Source organism: Salvelinus alpinus, chromosome 8 (genome assembly GCF_045679555.1).
Source record: "Salvelinus alpinus chromosome 8, SLU_Salpinus.1, whole genome shotgun sequence".
Taxonomy (NCBI): Eukaryota; Metazoa; Chordata; class Actinopteri; order Salmoniformes; family Salmonidae; genus Salvelinus; species Salvelinus alpinus.
In genome coordinates this window covers 26,674,120-26,694,745 of record NC_092093.1, presented here as the reverse complement: position 1 = coordinate 26,694,745, position 20,626 = coordinate 26,674,120, and the positions used below count along the sequence as shown (strand labels likewise).

The 20,626-nt window shown below is 43.2% G+C and overlaps 1 protein-coding gene and 1 long non-coding RNA gene across 3 annotated transcripts in view; one reads left to right on the top strand and one right to left on the bottom strand.

Annotated features, from left to right (window-relative positions):
- Positions 1-15,973, bottom strand: part of LOC139582814 (prospero homeobox protein 1-like) — a 48,689-nt gene extending 32,716 nt beyond the window's left edge. The window contains exons 1-3 of one of the 2 annotated variants that reach the window (XM_071413174.1): positions 12,213-15,973; positions 6,521-8,569; positions 2,400-2,507 (exon numbers count right to left, since the gene is read on the bottom strand). In XM_071413174.1, coding sequence (XP_071269275.1) covers positions 2,400-2,507; positions 6,521-8,503 — 2,091 coding nt within the window. In that variant the 5' untranslated portion in view covers positions 8,504-8,569; positions 12,213-15,973. Of the gene's footprint in view, positions 1-2,399; positions 2,508-6,520; positions 8,570-11,947; positions 12,085-12,212 lie in introns of those variants that run through there. The other variant, XM_071413175.1, reaches the window with a different exon arrangement.
- On the top strand, positions 12,590-17,894 carry LOC139582815 (uncharacterized). The gene is made up of 2 exons (XR_011676431.1): positions 12,590-12,704; positions 16,250-17,894. It is a non-coding gene; the product is annotated as an uncharacterized lncRNA (long non-coding RNA).
- The last annotated feature ends 2,732 nt before the right edge of the window (positions 17,895-20,626 follow it).

Genomic DNA, 20,626 nt, shown 5'->3' with positions numbered 1-20,626 from the left:
CTGGTCCTGAACTTTACCCCCACAGATCCCCCTGGTCCTGTACTCTACCACCACAGACCTCCCTGGTCCTGAACTCTACCACCACAGACATCCCTGGTCCTGAACTATACCACCACAGACATCCCTGGTCCTGAACTATACCCACAGATTCCCCTGGTCCTGAACTCTACCACCACAGACCTCCCTGGTCCTGAACTATACCACCACAGACATCCCTGGTCCTGAACTATACCACCACAGACATCCCTGGTCCTGAACTCTACCCACAGATTCCCCTGGTGCTGAACTCTACCACCACATACGTCGCTGGTCCTGAACTTTACCCCCACAGATCCCCCTGGTCCTGAACTCTACCACCACAGACCTCCCTGGTCCTGAACTCTACCACCACAGACATCCCTGGTCCTGAACTATACCACCACAGACATCCCTGGTCCTGAACTATACCCACAGATTCCCCTGGTCCTGAATAACAAGGGAGGTTAGCATTCTTTGGTGGGTAGGATATTTATGCCTCTGTAACTTTCTGTAACTTTCTCACTCATCATTATTCACGATTTATTCATGATTATCCGCAATCATTGTAGCATCCACATTAATGTATAAGTGTTCAGAAACCTATTATATTCTTACTTACAATAAAAGTGACTCCAAAATGACACAATACATTATTTACCATTAATTTCTATTGGGCACAAAATAATCTGAAACGCAACCAAAACAAACTGCAAATGCATCCAACAACTTTGTAAAGTCACAAGCTTGATGTAGTAATTGCAGCGTGCTAGGAATATGGGAGCAAATACTTAACTTTTGACTACTTTAATACACAAATAAGTGATTTGTCCAAATACTTATGACACTATCAAATGGACGGACTAGATACATTTAGTGTTTTAATTTCTAAACGGTTAAATAGATATGTATGAAAATACCCTCAAATAAAAGGTGACATTCTGTACTGTCACCTCATATACAATATTTGATCTCACCTCATATACAATATTTGATCTCAAATCCAAAATGCTGGAGTATAGAACCAAATTAAAAGTTTTAGCTTCACTGTCCAAATAAATATGTACGGTAGTGTAGTATGGGAAAGGTCCTCATACAGTAGCAATGCAGCAAGACACACAAACTCCACCAAAACTCCATACACCATACACCATACACCATGCACCATACGCCATGCACCATACGCCATGCACCATACACCATGCACCATACACCATACACCATGCACCATACGCCATGCACAATACACCATGCACCATACGCCATGCACCAAAACCCTGCACACCGTGCTCCGTGCACCATGCACCATACACTATACACCATGCACCATACGCCATGCACCAAAACCCTGCACACCGTGCACCATGCACCATATACCATACACCATGCACCATACACCATGCACCATACGCCATGCACCAAAACCCTGCACACCGTGCTCCGTGCACCATGCACCATACACTATACACCATGCACCATACGCCATGCACCAAAACCCTGCACACCGTGCACCATGCACCATACACCATACACCATACACCATACGCCATGCACCATACACCATGCACCATACGCCATACACCATACACCATGCACCATACACCATACGCCATGCACCATACACCATACACCATACGCCATACACCATACACCATACACCATGCACGTTAAAACAGACACTTCATGTTAGTACAGCACTATCCCGGAAGAACAACTCAGGAGAAGTGAGAAGAATAAACGCTTCACTCATTTTCCTCTTTTAACTGTAGTCTGAGGTGAGAGTACAGGCAGAGAAATACAGGAAGAAAAGACCAGGCCTAGTGATCTGTCCTTCCAGTTGTCAGCGGTGGCAAGAACAGTCACTTCCGCTGGGAAGACAAAGGACGGACACACAGACGGCATTGAACACACCTGGACAGATCGGTAACTATGGTGACAACAATAGGTAGACAGAGGAGTGCCATCCCAAAGTATGTTTATACATCTACTGATGTACTACTTGTTTATGCTTGAGTGACAATTACTGCATGGATTGATAGGAACTAAGAACATAAGAATTTCGCTGCACCCGCAATAACAAATGCTAACTGTGTACGCGACCAATAACATTTGATTTGATTTGATTCGATGTTGAGCTTCAGGTAGCACCCGCTCTTAGGCACAGACCTAGGATCAGCTTACCCTCACGCAAATCTCCCCATAACCACTGGGTAAATAATTAAGGGTAGGATTTGGGGGAGGGTAATCTGATCCTGGATCAATGCCCAAATCCAACTTCTGCTTCAAGGAGCAACGTCTGGGGACAACATAATTCTACTCCTTTCCATGACGACAGAGGTGAAAATGTGAGAGGTGAAAGGTTGGGGTGTCTGGGTGTGGCTCACCTTGACGTCGGAGAAGAACATCTTAAGCATGTTGGAGCTGGGGTAGCGGGCGTAGAAGAACATGAGCTTGGCCTTCTTCAGGTGGTTGGGAGAGAGACCCTCCTGAATCTGAACATAGCTGCCGTCAAAGAAATTTACTCTTTTTGGAGGGAAAATAGTCATTAAAATGGCCGACCTAGCAAAGCATCTTAATGTGTAGTCATATAGCTATGGTACGCAACTTGACCTAGAACCCCTGCTATTTCAGTTGATGTGTTTTTAATATGTAATATATGTGTAATTAACATGTTTTTAACGTACAATAATTCGTCACTTAATTGTTTTCCTTAAAGACTACAGATATAGGCCAAACTAATACATTTCACAATAATTATTTTAGGTTAGCAATAGCACTGGAGTAAGGTAGGGCCAATCTTAAATTAGTTGTTCGTTATTAGGGAGTAGTGAGTGAAGCCAGGCCAAGCCATTTGCTTGAGATTAGCATCCTCTCTGTATTAGGTGTGAGCGTGTTACGGTAAATAAAATGCTGGCCAGCACCACAGCCGGTGCCTTTACATAAGGAGCTCATTTCACAGTCAAAGTAAGCAAACGCCTTTCCCTCTTCCCCATCATACCCCTCCAACCTCCACCCCAAAATAAAGCAGAAAAAAGGAGACATTTGCATATCACAGACAAAGAAAGCAGTTAACACTGGTTATGAGAGAGGAGCCTAATGGCTTGGCGATAAGATATGCCAACCAAAGACAGGAGCTACTGACGTGATGTTGGCTTCATATTGATGTAAAAGCGAGGTCTAAAAGGGACAACCCTGTCTCTCTATAACAGAGCTGTAGACCTTATTCATTTAAAATACACACATCATAGATTTTGAAGACCAAGGTTTTCCAAGGGAAGTCTCAGGAGAAAAGAGGGTGTGGTGGTGGTTGGGGGGGGGCACCTTGAACGATAGAGCTGTTCCAACCTCAATTACACCCCCTCCTTTCCCTGCTCCTCCTCCAGCCTCCAGCCTCCCTAGTGCTGCCAAACGAGGAGGAGGAGGGAGGGAGGAGGAGGAGGGGGAGGGAGGAGGAGGAGAAGGAGGGAGGAGGAGGAGGAGGAGGAGGAGAAGGATGAGGGTTGCCAAGGCAGTGAACCCAGCCAGCAATGGGCGCTGCGTCCCTGGAACACATCTGCGCTGCGGACTGGCCCAAACCATTTCCACGGTGAATTAACAGCCGTATAATTCAGCTGATATCAATCTGCGGTTAAGACATTGAAAGGAGATGAGGGGGGAGGGGCACAAATAAAACTCAGAGACGAATTAAAAAGGTCTCTCTCCTCAAGCAGAAGCAATCAGTAGTAACTATTATCTCTTGAACCGCAAATGAAAGGGCTACTCTGTAAGTCTGTATGTAAGACGATGTTATACTACCGATTCATTGTGGATTGCACATTTATATAGCTATGGTTGCACCTTTTAATTAGATACTGTTTCTACACTCAATAATGGGGTGTCATGACAATCACTCAAGAATCATGCATTTGACAAGGAAGGTATGTGCTGGGAGATGGGAGTGCCCTTGACTTCAGGGTTACCCAGGGCCCCCCTTTAAAAACCAGGGACCGTGAACCAAGCTGGATCATGGATCAGGTCCTCCAGGCCTAGTATTGTCTGCTGGCTCAGGAAGAGGAAAGAGAGAGTGGGCTGTATGGAAGCCATCTATAGGCAGGGAGAGAGAGAGGGAAGGAGGGAGGGAGGTAGAGAGGGAAAGAGGGAGGGAAGAGGGCCTATGGGGAGAACCCTGGCAGGCTAGCCCGACTCCAACAGGCCTGGCCAAAAGAGCAGCACTCCACTCTCCACACCACACCATCTGCTTCAAGAGCGAGGGGTACAATGGCCCCTCAGAGAGTGAGAGAAAGAGAGAGAGAGAGAAGTGAGAGAGAGAGGGAGAGAGAGAGATAGAGAGAGAGAGAAAAGAGAAAAGAGAGAGGAGAAAGAGACATTGGGCAGAGTGGGACAGGGCTGTTCTCTTCAAGTATGGCAAGGTGGATTTCAGCTGTCAGACTGATAAGACTGGGCTTTCCCAAAGAGACTACTACGCTCTCGCTTCTAAATACAAATGAATTCACAACTAAGGACAATCACAACATTACAAGAGATTACATTGATATATAACGAAATAAAGTATTTTTAAGTCGCATAGATCTACAGACACATGATTCTCTTGATGAATTTATTTCTCTCACAGCTTGCAAATGTAATAGTGATTGGACTTGGGGTGACACACAGCTATTATTTAGCCATGATGGTTTCCTTGTACCAGCTGGCCGAGTGTTATCTGAGCACATCTGACAAGACATCATCATTCACTACAGCACTTCCCCAAAACCCCAAAGTCATGAGAGGAAATAGATGCTTCACTTCCTCATTCCAGGTGTAAGGACAAGATACTCAGAGTCGGAGAACAAATGAGGAAATTGATGGCAGCCATCTGCTGCGCAACGGTGCAGAACGCCGGTGAACTTTAACGCACCCCAGAAAATGTCTGACAAGCTGTGCCATCTTTAGTTCTAGTACTACAATGACTTCTATCACTGCTATTGCATTAAGACTACCAACTGTCACTTTAGACAGTACGACTCACAGTCAAAGTCATAAAAAATAACATTTATTGTTAACTTCTAAAACTGGCGTGAACAATCAACTTCCAACCAGTGTTTTTCAAAGCCGTGAAATTAACCAAAGATGGGAAGAAAACAATGTGTAACACATGGCCGCGTTGTTCTAACTTTTCTTTCCATTAATGGGAGTACATCTGTTAATGCCCCAAAATAATTACCACCACAATAGAAGCAACAGCATCTGGATTATTTGGTTATTGTTTTAATTGTTTTATTCTCTTTCTCTCTACCTCTCTCTCTAGCGTCTGCTAAATGACTTAAATGTAAATGTAAATGTAACTCCCTCCCACGTCTGATTCTCTCTCTCTCTCTCTTCATCCCTCCATTGGGAGCGACAGAGCAGATGATTATAGATCTCTGGGAAGCGCTAACTCTTGGGTCAGAAGACAAGACAAGGTGCCGTAATGAAAGGCAAACAGCTCGCCGAAAACACCTGTTAACGTCCGCTTCAAAAGAAAAGACTGGGAGGGAGAGAAAAAAGAAGGAGTATTTGGGTGCCAAGCAACAGCTGAAGGCCCCCCAGGCTGTTGACAGATCTTTATGAAACGGAGAAAAGAGAAAAGCAACGACGCCGATTGTTCCTTTTTACAATGTGGGGATGATAAGAGACATGAGGAAACACAGGTGGCCATAAATACACATCTTTACTGAGTCCTCAGGCAAACCCTATCTCCTACACACACACACAAAGGCCGTGCCCTGAGGCGATCACAACACAGACACACATCAACACTAACATACAGTAGCTATACCCTAACATCAGTGTTAGACGCTTTCAGACAAGAAAAAAAAAGATGTACTCACGATCAATTCTCACTAGTTGCTAGTCTGTTAAACCATAGATCACCATAGATGTACAGCATAGATATTAAATAATCAGGGATGGAGATCACTCAAAATAAGTGCTATGGAAGCTTCATGAGTGAAAGGTGTATGTAAAGACAGGTCTATATAGGAGAAAGGGGCTAACTGAAGGGATTAGTTGAGGCTTTTAGGCTCCAGTCCCAGTAGGGTGAATGTGATCCTCCCATAGGGACGTTAGCTCTTTATCTGCAGGCCATGATTGGGGCACACAGGGGTAAACTATAGGAGTCACTATAGACAGCCGTTGTGCTCAACTTCAGCCTGCTATAGCTTTTGTCTCTTTCAGTCATGTGTCAAATGGGAATCAGGGCTAGAAATGTCATAGAGACATTATCTGACCAATGGTAAAGTGATATGTAGGTGACTAGAGTGCATTTAACCACTTTGAAGAGAGAAGGGGATATAATAATACAAAATACAGTAATTTTGGAGAGAACAGGAAAAGCAATAAGTTGGTGATTTAGCAATAATATGCAATAGTCATAACAATATCTGACAATATCTAAGATGAACAAGTACCCCATCTATAGCGTCTCTAACTCCCTCTCCTACTCACGTCCCGACCTCCCTCCCTCCCTCAGTGTGGTGAAGGATACGGTGCTGCCTGAGTATGGTGAGATGTCATTCATGTCGCTCATGTCTCCACACTCTGACTTGATGAGGGACAGGGAGAGCCCCTCTGCGGTGCTCCCGGGGTGGCTGGGAGAGAGCGACCTGTGGTGGTGCCCCATGTGATGCACTGAAGACATCTTGGTGCGCAGGCTGGTGGTCTCCCTGGACAGGTCCATGGAGTCTGGGGAGGAGCGGTCCTTCCCTGGGTATCCCCCAGAGGGTGGGCCCAGGGGGCTCGGGAAGGGGTAGCCCATGAGAGGCAGGGGGAAGGGGTGGCGGAAAGACGGGGGGCTGAATCCCATGGAGGCAGAGAGGGAGGAGGGGTGCAGGGAAGGGTGGTGGTGGCCCCCGTGGGCGCCCACAGCTGAGGACTGGTGATGGTGTTCTGTCGGAGTCTTCCTCACCACTAGGGGCAGCGCCTCTGTCTGGTCATTGGCGCCAGGCATGGGCATGCCACCGAACGAGTCCAGGGGGTTGGGAATGATGACGTCACCAAAGCACTGCAGACGCTGGTTGGCTGTGTGGAAGTTGGGGCCCTCACCGTTGACCCCGAACCTCTCTGGGGGCATGGGGAGGGGCGAGAAGACCTGGGGGGGTGCGGGGCGCGGGGGCTTGGCGAACACCTTGACCACTGTGTCCACCACCTGGTTCATGGCTGAGTTGAGCTCCTGTTTCAGCGTCTCAGCAAGCTGCTTGCCCTCCGCATGGTGCATGGAGGAGGAAGGACCCTGACCAGGACCTTTCCCCCGGACCAGCCCCTCTCTTCTGGGCTTGTTACCCTCCGCCAGCAGGGCCTGCTCCTGGAGCAATGCCCTGGCCCGGTCCAGGAAGTGTCCTGGGTCCAGGTCTGACATCTCGTTGTCGGAGCGGTCTGCCCGGTCATCTCCCCCAGCATCGGACCTCCCGGCGCTGTCCTCAGACATGTTGCCCAGGTCGTGGGCCAGGTCGTGCTCAGAATCGTCGGTGGAATCATAGATCTGGAAGAACTTCTCCTGCAGCTGGCGCAGCTGCTTCTGCATGTCCTCCAGCTGCAACTTCAGCTGCCTGCGCTCCTCCTGCTTTTGCTCTTTACGCTGGCACACCAGCTGGGTGAAGCTCTGCTGCTGCTGCTGGGGAAGGCGCTGCTTCCTCTTGTTCTCCCGGCTGCACACCTCTCCCCTGGGGCTAGGCGGCTGTGGGGGGCAGTCCATCTCCATCTCCCTGTCCCCGTCCATCTCTCGCTCCCTCTCCCGTTCACGTTGTTCCCGTTCACGGTCCCGCTCTCCGAGATGGCGTGCGGGCACCACCACGCTGGGCGAGTGGCTCATGCCTCGGATGATGTTCTCCACGCGGGCGCGCTTGGCCCGCAGGTGCTCATCGTTGAGGCGCTCTAAGTCAAAGGCGCCCAGAGCCGAGGGGCGGCCGAAGGGGGAGAGGCACTCTTGGGGGCTGTCCTGAGACGAGTTACTGCAGGCGTCCTCCTGGGGGGCTTCGGAACCCCCACTTGAGAGGCCCGACCCGGGGAACCCCCCGTCTCTTCTCTCTCCTCTCTCCCCCCTCTCCCCTCTCTCTCCTCTCTCCACTCTCTCTCCTCCACCTCCATTCTTGGCCATGTTGCTCTTGAGGAGCTGGGAGATGATGGTGGCACCAGGGAAGGGCATCATGGCGTCTTCGTACGAGTTGGCTCTCTTGAGGAGCTTCCGGAGCACGTTGGACTTGGAGTCGCTGTCGGTTGCTGTGACGACCCCAGTGGGGCCGTGTGGCTGCACCATGGAGCAGTCCGTGGAGTCTGCATCGGAGCCGTGGTGGTGGGAATTGAGAGAGTTCATGGCACTGAAGATGGCTGCTTTGGCGCAGGCGATGTCGGCGCTGGTTGTAGCTGCTGCTGTGTTGGCGGCGGTGCTGCCCACTGTCCTCTTCACACCAATGTCCACACGTCTTCTCTTGGTCTGTCTGCTCAGGAGGGAGTCGCTGTCATGGTCCGGCATCACGGGCTGCTGCTATTGGGCCATATCCCACAAAGCCACTCCTCTAGGACCGCTGCTGAATGACACCTGGCAGCAAGAAAACAGAAAGGAAACATGTATTGATTCATTGAAGGGGATGGATCATTTACTTTAAAATGTCACTATATTGTCTGATATCAAAACTTGACATTAAATATATTTTCTAATAAAAAATAAATAAATAAAGTCCTAATATTCCTACTACCAAAGAATGTTAGAAATAATTGAATAGCAGTGCTCCAGAGAGTAACATCACTCCACTGTATAAAAATGTACCAGCGATACGGTTTTATCTCAAGACTAGATGCAATACCTGAGGACAGGCAGCATCGACTGTCGACTACATGATTCCATTTAGACAACATAACTAATGACTGTAGGGAGAAGAGAGAGCAGAAGGCAGGAGTGATGGGGTCAGAACTAGGCCTTGTCTTTGCATTCCAGGGCAAAGTCCTAACAAATGGCACCCTATTTCCTACTTTTCATCAGGGTCCATAGGGCTCTAGTCAAAAGTAGTGCACTATACAGGGCATAAAGTGCCATTTCAGACGCAGCCTACATTTTCCCCTGTCTGTCCCCTGTTTCACGCTGCCTGCCTGTGTAACACTGAACCAGTTCCCACGCAACAAAAAGCTGCATAACATTATGATAATTATTTAAGTACTTGTCCTCATTTCCATGTTTGTGCGCTTCAAGCCGGTGCAGAAAACCATTAAGTCATAGACTAAAGAGAAAGGCTGAGGTTGGATTGAATGCCATAAAGACACAGTAAACTGTTGCAGTCTTAATTATAATCTCCTCTCCTAAAGTCATCACTACGTCATTTACATTTTAGGCTACATTTTATTACTTTAGATTAGAAGACGCTCATATCCAAAGCAATTCATTAAGTGTATGTAGTACAATAACTATATTCACCCAAACCACATATCACCCCTATTGCAAGTGTTGTAGTACTTTTATCATAATGTGCCATAAACATAAAGCCTATTTCCAGAGCGCTTCTTAAATTGCACCCTGATCGAATCCACACACTCGCACTGTTAGCTATTCTGGAGGGGAGCTTCTTCCAGCCAAATGAATCAGAATATCACAATCTTAAATTAAACAATAATAGAAAAATGACATAAATACAGATAAATAAGCTTATTGATTTTGTGCCAGTGGGGGCTCACTTCTATGGCTTTTTGCTTGTCTTTTCATCTAGCAAAGCTGGTTAATTCTGCTCTAATGAACGGGTCACATGGGTCAACTCTGCCAAGGAGCAACTTAAAGCGCTCTAACAAAAACCTAATGCCTTTATGAAAGGAAACATTTTGTCGCAATCCAGACAGCATCAGTACTGCTATGTAAGCATCGGCTGACAGCTACGCATGCAGTCTTTTGTCAGTGGTATGGGACTTTTATTCAGTGTATTTACAGAATGAATTAACATTCACTTTCAATAGAGAATTTTAAAAAACTTTTATATGAAATTTGAGAATTATTTTATGATATTATTTCACATTGCTCATCTCAAATATTGAGTACCTGTATAGACAATATCGTGCAAGATAACCAGACTGCATCCTGGAGAGTCCTTTTTCTCAAACCCGGATCCTATCAGGAACACTACTAAAGTAATTATTAAGTGAAACAGCAGGGAGACAATCTAATAGGAAATCTATATTAATAACATACGTATCGGGTGAATCGGGTTTTTGAAGGTTGAAGGTCGTGTGATCTCTTACTAGAGAACATTCATTCAAATCTATACATTAAATCTGTCAAATACTATTTGAGATTTTAGTACAAGTACAATCAAATTGACAATGCAAATATACTGTCACTTATCAGATGAGATGTCAAGACATCTTTTGAGAGACAAAGTCATTTTTTTAAACAAATATTTATATCTTCTTAAACCAATCAGATATGGATATTAAAAATGGGGCCACAGGAAAAGTATGACTGTCTGACCATCCCATCTATAAAGTAACCCATTCTTTATCGTCACTTGGGACTCTACGAATCACCTATAGTATATGACAATTTCATATATACCATACTAACTTAACCATGCATAACAAGCATCACTTTCTTTTCTAATGCACACATACACACACAAGCACACACACGCACGGACACGCACGCATGCGCGCGCGCGCGCACACACACAAACCACTTAAAATAGAAACTTTTTGAGATCGTCTTATTACTGTGTTGTTAAGCAATAAAAGGAAAACAAGCAGTAAGATGGAGTAACTTATGTTGAAATACAAAAATATATAAAACTAGCACATTATTGCTGGAGCTCAAGGAAAAAGAAACAAGGTTGGGAAAGCTTGACATATTTTGTGGCAAAACAAAAGGAAATATAATTACACAGACTAAGCAAATTTTGGTCTATAATAAAACCATGTCTTTGTCTGACTCTGATAAATGGCTCTGGCTCAACTCTCTCTAACCATCCATCTCCATAAGTGCAAACAAGGGTGATATATCTCCAAGAAAACCTTGACTTAAGCGCCACAAGACCTTAACAATGGGCTATGTCGTTATCGCTCAAAATAGAGCCGCCAGCACCTGTCTTTTCCGACGGCGCACCTGTCCCCCATTGCCCATGCGCAGTCTATCACTTGGAAGACCTTTCAACAATTTCAAGGAAATATGACCGCAGTTGAACAATGAGCTATGCTCGTCTCTCGAGCCCTTTTAACTCCCCCTCGCTCCTTTTCCCAGGATCTTTCAAACTCTGAGAGAGTGAGAACGGGGCACCGTGAAGGACAAAACTAAACTAAAAGAAAAGTTCATAACCCCTTTGGATTTGTAATAGAGCATAGTAACCTATTCAAGCAAGTCTAGGACTGAAAATTCTAAATATGACAACAATAAGGCCTGCTAGACTTTAGGCACAAAAATGGTGAGAGCGGGGTGACGGGGTTGTGCGCCTCTGTGCCAAATATCCCTGTTGTCTCCATAGTGTACACTTCGGACGTTTTTTCCCCCGTCAAAATTGTACCGTTCTTGGCACTACCATAAACTCTATCAGCGAGCGCACTACAATAAACTATACCAGGGAAACAGTACATGCAACTATTAGACTGAAACATGCATATAGGCTACAATTCAAAGAGTAGATCACATCTAGCCTATCTGATATGTTATATTTCAGATATAAAAAATGATAAAGCTTGTTTACATCGAAACGACACATACGTTCCTACTAAATAACACTGGACGAATAAGAATAGACATGAAAGAAAAACGTTTATCGGAACAAAGACCATATGCCAACGAAAAGGACTGGTGTAGCCGACACAGATGAAAAGATAACAGACGTCAGTCTTCGATCAAATCAAACCAACTCAGGCAGCCTTGAACGTCTTTATATGCCAAAAAAACATTTATTTAAAACTGACCAAACTTTAAAAGACAGTAACTTACTTTTAAAAGTTAGAAATGATCTGTCTGCCAGCGATTTAGAAGGATAAATTCATCCACACATCATCTTCATAAAAATTACGCATCTCTGTCACACTTTAAGTGAAAGAAAAACAATTCAGTCAAATAATATCGTAAAGGTAACGTTGTCTTTCATCAGAATATATTCCGCTGTTTATCATTTTGATTTGTTTATTTTTTTTCCGCCCACCGAGCGCACGCGACGCAAAAGAACAAGAGGGAGGTATCTGAGGACAAGGTTACTTACCCCGCAGATGAAGAGAAAAGCGAGCTCCTTTTACTGCTGAAAGTGAATATGGAGTCTTCCCCCGGGAGACGGTGAATATTATAATTGCTCGGGGAAGGAAAAGCAAGAGTAAAGTGAGTGATAAGCGTGCGCGTAGAACAGAAAAAAAGACACAAAATAGCTATTTTCCGCCGCTCTCCTCTATCCTCTCCTCTCGAGACTGAAAGACTGTGGCGGTGATGTCGTAGCAGCTGGTGTGAGTGTGTGTCTCCGAGGCGCACGCGATGCAGAGCTTTGATGCTCGAGCTCTCCTCCACCAACAAGATTCACTTTAAGACACAGCTGAAGGAAACAGGAAGACGGCGCGTCATAAGCTTGGTGATGTAACGGTTCGTACCTACCAATAAGAACTGTCCATCGGGTCCGGGAGGAGTACAACGCACTAAACTTGACCGAGGAATGGGACTCCGACAGGCAAAAAAAACTCTTACTTATCACTTTCTTTACAAATCAGTGAGTGAATATGTAAGAAAATATCATTTTGAAGTGGCTTCTCGTTTTGTGATTCTGTCAATAATGTTTTGCATAAACATTCATGTTATGCACATATTGTTGGGCACATATGATAATGGTTCATATTTTAAGACACTGAATTAAGATTTTATGTCACGAGAACGTGTTTATGTCATTTGAACTAATGTAAAACAGTATCCATTAAAACACACATTTCGCACTCATTTTACGCAACAACTTTTCATTTAGATTTTTCCCCCAAGTTTGCCATTCAATAAGAGATTCCATTGTCATATCTCAATTGGGCTTATTGAGTTTGTATGGCTGTTTTGTGCAACATTATGCTTGTAACAACGATAAGATATGAACATTGGCGTGTTATTTGTAGGCTATTCTGTATTGGATACGTGCGTCTCCAGGGGCCAGGGGTTTAATATGGCATCGGGCGCGGGGGCTCAGAAAGGCATGGTGTCGATATATCACTACCCTCGTTTGATTTACCGACCACAGAGCAACATGCTAAGGCTTGACTACATTATATCATGGAATGTCAAACCGTGTGTGATTATTAGCTTATTGCCTGATAACACGGGCTGGAGCCATCTCAAATGCGAGTTTGTGTTAGGCCTAACTTTTATTTAATTCACAGGTCACAGAGTGAGACTCATTTAAACAAAATTCCATCTCTCTTTTTCACTGCATATTAATACTATATTTATAACTAAGCAAATATCAGTCTGTGTCGTTATATGCATTGAAATGATCAATTTAGATGTTAAATTATAATCCTCACATTTCATGTTTTATATTTGATATTCAGGCAAGTAGCCTATAGGCGTTTAGTTTGCAAAGATTTGACTATGCCCTTTGGAATTCTTAGCCTTACTTTTTCTCTTCTGCATATTTGAACTCGAGACACCTGTAACAACTAATCAGCACATAATCAATTGAATAGACATGTTATTCACTTCGAAATATTTTAGATTAATAGTCTATATTTCAGTGTACAATTTTCACGCAGGTTTGTAGTAGATATTTGAACCGGTGTTCTGTAAAACACTGTCGTTAGCCCTAGTTCCGTACGCGTTCAATAATTATAATTATAAGATTCCTCCCTAAATTTAATATATATATATATATATATATATAGTACACAAAATGTGTGAATAGAATCAGGCCCTTGTTTCATTTGATACACGATTTCTAATGTTATTGAGTCGTATGTTAGAACATTTTTCAGCAGACTCCTCGTTATGCATAATATTTTGTGGAGGAAGAACATCCATGACCGTCACTCTGCAACATTAACGGAAAATGGACGTTATAGACTACTACATTATACTCTACTCCGACTGTTACATGCACTGACATCACTCTTAATACGATTTCATAGGAATCAGGAATGTGGTTAGCGTCAATGTGCAGGCCTATATAGGCTACATGTAGCCTATGTCGCCTGAATTTCTATTTCTAGAGGAGTTTTAAACATAGCATAAGTGTAAATTATTATTATTATTAGTATTATTAGTAGTAGTAGTAGTATTTGTAGTATGTTGTCCTAATGTTAATGAAACGAAACATTACTCATCAGGTGTGTCTGGGCTATCTTGAATCCAATATAAATTGCACCTATTTTTATGGAGCTAAAGCTGTTGTTTTTAAACCCTTAGATGCAAAGTTACAGTCCACTTTTTTCAGTCCATTATGCCTGCTATAATAAAACGAACTATCCGTTACATAAACAGGATTCCGACGTGCTTAATCAGAAGTCTTATGATTTTCCTATGTCTTTCTGTCAAATGCCAAAAAGGAAAGGCGAGTCTCATTTCCATGTCGCAAGCAAGTGTTTTTGAGGGTGAATAAATTGTAATGAAGTCAGCGAACTTTAGTGTCTGGAGTCTCTTTTCCAAAGCAGGTGTCCCGTCCCCGCTCCCCAACTCGGCCAGTTAATTTGGCTTCATCTCCCCACGGTGCCCTCGGTGCGTATGCTCCATGGAAAAACGGGCCGGGACATTAAATAGACTGTGTTTGGAAAAGGAAGACTCGGATGAGGTGTAGCGGAAACGTGTTCGTTAACACTGGCACCTCTTATCTCGGTCCATTCCAGATGGATCAACACTATTTATTTCAAACAAATTTTTCCCTTTCTGTCGAGTGTGCCGCATCACCACCTTGATGGCCACGGCTGATAAGCGGCGCATTACGCGCTGATGGGTGACTTTATTGACATATTTATTAGGGATTGAGTTGGTGGATCAACACGGGAGGAGGCATTAAGGGAGAGAATGAAAACATGCTTTTCTCCCAGAGGTTTTATTAACGTACATTTTAAACTATAATCGGCTGGCTGGTCTTGGTAATAGGCGCGCGCACAAGTCAGGCAGGCAGGAATTCTGAGATGGGTCACTGGCCTATTGCCCTCCTTACTAATTTTGCCCAACAACTAGTCTCAAGAGAGAAACATTTTGGATGCTGATTTAATTACAATAAGGATTATTAATTACTATTACTATTTATTATTAATATTATTATTATCATCATTCTTGTGTGTTATTATTATTATTGTGTATTACTATTATTATTAATGATACTATTATTTTACCAGACACAATTTCACACCACATTGCTATACATACCAAAGTATTTTTTTATTTAACTGTATGGCTATTGTAATTGTTGAATTATTTAATGATAAGTACATTTAATTCATTCCATTATCAATCATAAAAAATGTGTAGACTATTCATACACATTCACCAGAATCTCAGTGCATCAATACTAACTGGCTTATAACCAGCAAGGAGCCTACATTCAGATCTGTATAACACAAACTAAAAGACAGTGTAATGTGATTTCCCAGGTAACTACCTATGATGACATTATTCTGGGAAACACATGCAGGTTTTGAGAATCAGGCATAAGGAGGTCCATCAACATAAACAGACAAAAGTACATGTGGAAGTAGCCTGTTAAGCAATGATGCTTACAAAAACCTCTCAATCAGATAATGACATGATTATCTGACCACAACGCTCCACGCTTTTCACAAGACACAGTTCTCTGAAAAATAATCAGAGGAGAGAGCGATGAAGGGGATATAGTGAGGGAAAGAGAGAGAGACAGAGAGAGAGAAAAGAGGTGCTATTTGTGAAAACACAGGCAAAGAGAGAGAGGAGAGAGAGGAGCGAGAGAGAGAGAGAAAGAGAGAGAGAGAGAGAGAGAGAGAGAGAGAGAGAGAGAGAGAGAGAGAGAGAGACAGAGAGAGAGACAGAGAGAGAGACAGAGAGAGAGAGCGAGAGACAGAGAGAGAGAGAGAGAGACAGAGAGAGAGAGAGAGAGAGAGAGAGAGAGAGAGAGAGAGAGAGAGAGAGAGAGAGAGAGAGAGAGAGAGAGAGAGAGAGAGAGAGAGAGAGAGACGAGAGAGAGAGAGAGAGAGAGAGAGAGAGAGAGAGAGAGAGAGAGAGAGAGAGAGAGAGAGAGAGAGAGAGAGAGAGAGAGAGAGAGAGAGAGAAAGAGGTATAAAACTAAAAGCTGTTTTGTTCCAGAGAGGTCTCGGGGTCCCTGGATAAAAAGGTTCTCGCTTGGAGAGGAGAAAAGAGAAGAGGAGAGCAGGAGAGAGACGGCAGCGAGCGCTGGGAATGAGTAGGCGTCTCACACTTTTACCAGGCCCAACAGGATGCACAACCTTACGACTTGATGTATTCAAGTGTAATCAGAGACACGCTCACTAGAGAACCAGGTCCCTGCAGGTGACAATGATGATGATGATGATGATGGCTCTGTAAGGGAAATAGAAAAACATGAATCTGGATGTTATGTGTTGTACTGAAGAAAAGTCAGTGAGAGGAAGAGATATTACTTAAAGAGTAAAACTGTACTTGGAAATTAGGATGATTAGGATACTATCTATGTCAATAGAGCCCCACGGTGGAGATGTCATAATACCCATAAAACTTAGCAGTCAAACAGGGAAATGGTTCCAATCATTTCCCCACCATTTATTTTCCCATAAGGATTTTTTTTTTAAACACTTAAAATAGGTTTACCATGGCATGACATTTTGATAACCATGTAAATCTCACGGACATGGTGACTTTTATCAATATATTAGTCTCTATTTACTCTCAGATTCGAAAATGCTAATTAGCATCAAAGTAGACATCACGCAAGACTACAAATCCCTGCAAGCTCCCACACGTCAACTCTAGCTGACACATTTGTTAGCAAGCATTGTCTCCATATAAAAATTACACAAGACAGTTCACATAATTGTCAATTTAAAGAAATGTAGACAATTTATGTATTACTACATTTAGCTAACATTAGATAGTTAATCCAGAGATTGTTACCTTTGCCTCAATTCAGCAGTCTCTTCCAGATCATCATGACATTTGTAGTTCTTTATGATAGCCACATTAGCTGCTATTTAGCATTTAATTTTGGGGGGGTAAATACAAGCAAATATATTGATAAAAGTTACCTTGTCCTAGAGACAATTACACGGTTCTCAAAATGTCACACGTAAGCCTACTCGAAACACAGCCCTTATATTAAGTATCCCCTATAGGAAAAATGAATGGTGGAAAAACGATTGGAAACATTTTCTTATTTGACCACTAGGTTTTATGGCTATTATGACTCGTACTGTGGTACTCTATAGGCGGTGTTTACACAGTCAGCCCAATTCTGATCTTTTGCCAATTGGCATTTGGACCTATCAGATCTTTTGCCAATAATTGGGAAACCGATCAGAATTGGTCTTTCTATGTAAATACAACCTATACCTCTGTATTTAAAGGGTGAGTCTACTTCCCCACAATGACTAGTCAAGTTGATGATCCACGTTATGAATAAATGGCACAAGGACAGTGAGACTGTGGTTCCTGGTGATGCCCCTCTCCTTTTCTTCCTGATGACTGACTGACTGACTGGCAGGGTTAGACTGCATCACTGGATACTGTAAACAAGATCCATTTAACGCAGAAAAATTAAATCTGATGTCTCTCCAACTCTTCTCTGAGAGGAATGAGTCATATTTTGTATTTTTTTTAAAACACACACAAAACAATTTGACATATACCTGTTGATAAGAGTTAAGAAGTAGTGGGGAATGATATAGCCTAATAAAAAAATATATATAAACACAATCTCCTATTTGGAGAAGTGTGTCATGTTATTTGTATAATATGATATTCAGTTCAGAAAACATATCTTGGAATTAATAGGCAATTAAAAAAAAGCTCACTGAAGCAGAAACAAATATGGCTTCAGTCAAACCCTCATTAAAATTGCTGATATTTTCTAAACATCTTAATTGGTCTTACAAAGGCTTTACATCTTCGCCTGTTGTATGTGCTACAACCGCAGTTAGAATTACAAACTGACATCTACATTTTGGTTTTCAAAATGTGGCACTAGAGGAAGTTTTTAAGCACACAGTAGAGTGTCTCTTTAGCCTAACCTTGAAATGCAGAATAATATATCAACAAAGTAAATGAAAGACGGGAACACAACAACTGCTATCAGAGTAGGGAGTAAATCAAAGAGAATCTATGCAAGGCAGGCAGTGGACTGAGCCGACCGACCGAAGCCCACTGCCGCCTTGGAGGTGCTTCAGCAGAGACACGCTCTGAAATGCCCTGGAACTACATTAAACACTGCCGACGTCCTTAAAACAAACAATGACACCATGAAATAGATAGAGGTTTATAGTGCTCAAAGACAAAGAGCCCCCTCAGCACTTCCCTGTCATCACTTCTCCCTTTATCCCCTCCTCTGAGAAAGAGAGAAAAAGAGAAAGAGAGAAAAAGAGAAAGAGAAAGAGAAAGAGAAAGAGAAAGAGAAAGAGAAAGAGAAAGAGAAAGAGAAAGGGAAAGTGTCATTGAAACACACACAGCACCCACGGGAATGACCAACATTGTTTGTGTTGACCTTTCACTTGTCAACTACTAAAAAAGATCACCAACTACTAAAAAAGATCACGTTTGTGGCTTACTATGCAGTACTGGGGTAGGCTAAACAAATCTTATGACTGTGGGACGTAAAACTATTTTGCCTATGGCATGGCTTTCCTATGTGGGCCTGTTGCAGGTTGCAAAGACATTATCAACCATTTCCGACAGTAAACCATACCACTAAGAAGGCATTTTAAGTGTCCAGTTCTGCACTGCTTCTGTGTGTGGCTCCATGGTGCGTCAAAGCTCCTCCGTCAGTGGCGACCCATCAATCAGGGAAGCACCCCCAGATCATCACCGATCCTCCACCAAATGTCACAGTGGGTGCGAGACCTGGAGAGGCCTACAAGCCACAGTGTCTCGCACCCTCTGTGAAATTTGGTGGAGGATCGTTGATGATCTGGGGGTGCTTCCGCAAGGCTGGAATCGGGCAGATTTGTCTTTGTGAATGACACATGAATCAAGCCACGTACAAGGTTGTCCTGGAAGAAAACTGGCTTCCTTCTGCTCTGACAATGTTCCCAAACTCTGAGGATTGGTTTTTCCAGCAGGACAATGATCCGTGCCACACAGCCAGGTCAATCAAGGTGTGGATGGAGTACCACCAGATCAAGACCCTGTCATGGCCAGCCCAATCTCCAGACCTGAACCCCATTGAAAACCTCTGGAATGTGATCGAGAGGAAGATGGATGGTCACAAGCCATCAAACAAAGCCGAACTGCTTGAATTTTTGCAGCAGGAGTGGCATAAAGTCAACCAACATCAATGTGAAAGACTGGTGGAGAGCATGCCAAGACGCATGAAAGCTAGGATTGAAAATCAGGGTTATTCCACCAAATATTGATTTCTGAACTCTTCCTAAGTTAAAACATTAGTATTCTGTTGTTTAAAAATGTATATTAACTTATTTTCTTGCATTATTCGAGGTCTGATAACACTGCATCTTTTTTGTTATTTTGACCAGTTGTCATTTTCTGCAAATGAATGCTCTAAATGACAATATTTTTATTTGGAATTAGGGAGAAATGTTGTCAGTAGTTTATAGAATAAAACAAAAATTTTCATTTTACCCAAACACATACCTATAAATAGAAAAACCAGAGAAACTGATAATTTTGCAGAGGACTGTTTTTTGTTTTATTGAGAAAGGCAAATCCAAAATGCAGGTGTTTCAGCCTAGCTCAGTGCTTTCTGTGGTGGAGGGGCGGGCCAGCAGAAAACAGGAACATTGCACCATGATTGGCTCAGTGTTCTGTCACTCATGGGGACCTTACACATCCAAAATTTCAGCCATAGCGTTATATTACAAGTGTCGTTCCAAGAAGGCTCAAGGTCATTGGCCACAGAAATTCCGTCAAATCACATTATATGTACAGTAGCTTTGATTGGACTGATCATGTCAACATCATACTTTCACAATCTTAGCTAGCAGTCATCATCATGAATCCAGTCTACTGGCAAATCCTTTTTAATCCTTGTCATATGAAGAGAAATAATGAAGAGAAAATATAGATACAACGTATTGGTGCTCATTGGCCATTGGACATAAACATTACACAACAGTTTGGAGATCGCAAATTTAACAATGAGTGGTTTGTAAGGAATTGGTGAGGTGACAGTGGCTAACTGCAAGCATTGCAACTGGGAATGACCGTTCAAACATTTTGAACAGTCATTCAACTCGGAATTGTAAATCCAGCATCTTTCTCTTTGATGACAAAATTTGACCACAAAGGACCGGCGCGCCACTTTCCTGTTCAAGCACATCACAACAACTTGAGTCCAAAAATGTCTTACGCTGCTTCATAAATTATGTAGGATATCAGAGAGATATGTATCCTGTAGCTAAGAAAGTAATACTAAGTGTATGTAGTAAGCTGTTAGTAGCCCATGTGACTCACCCTAATCATTTGGTCTATTTTCACCAATGCGGTATTGTAAACACATTGTTCGTGGCCCGGTGTGTA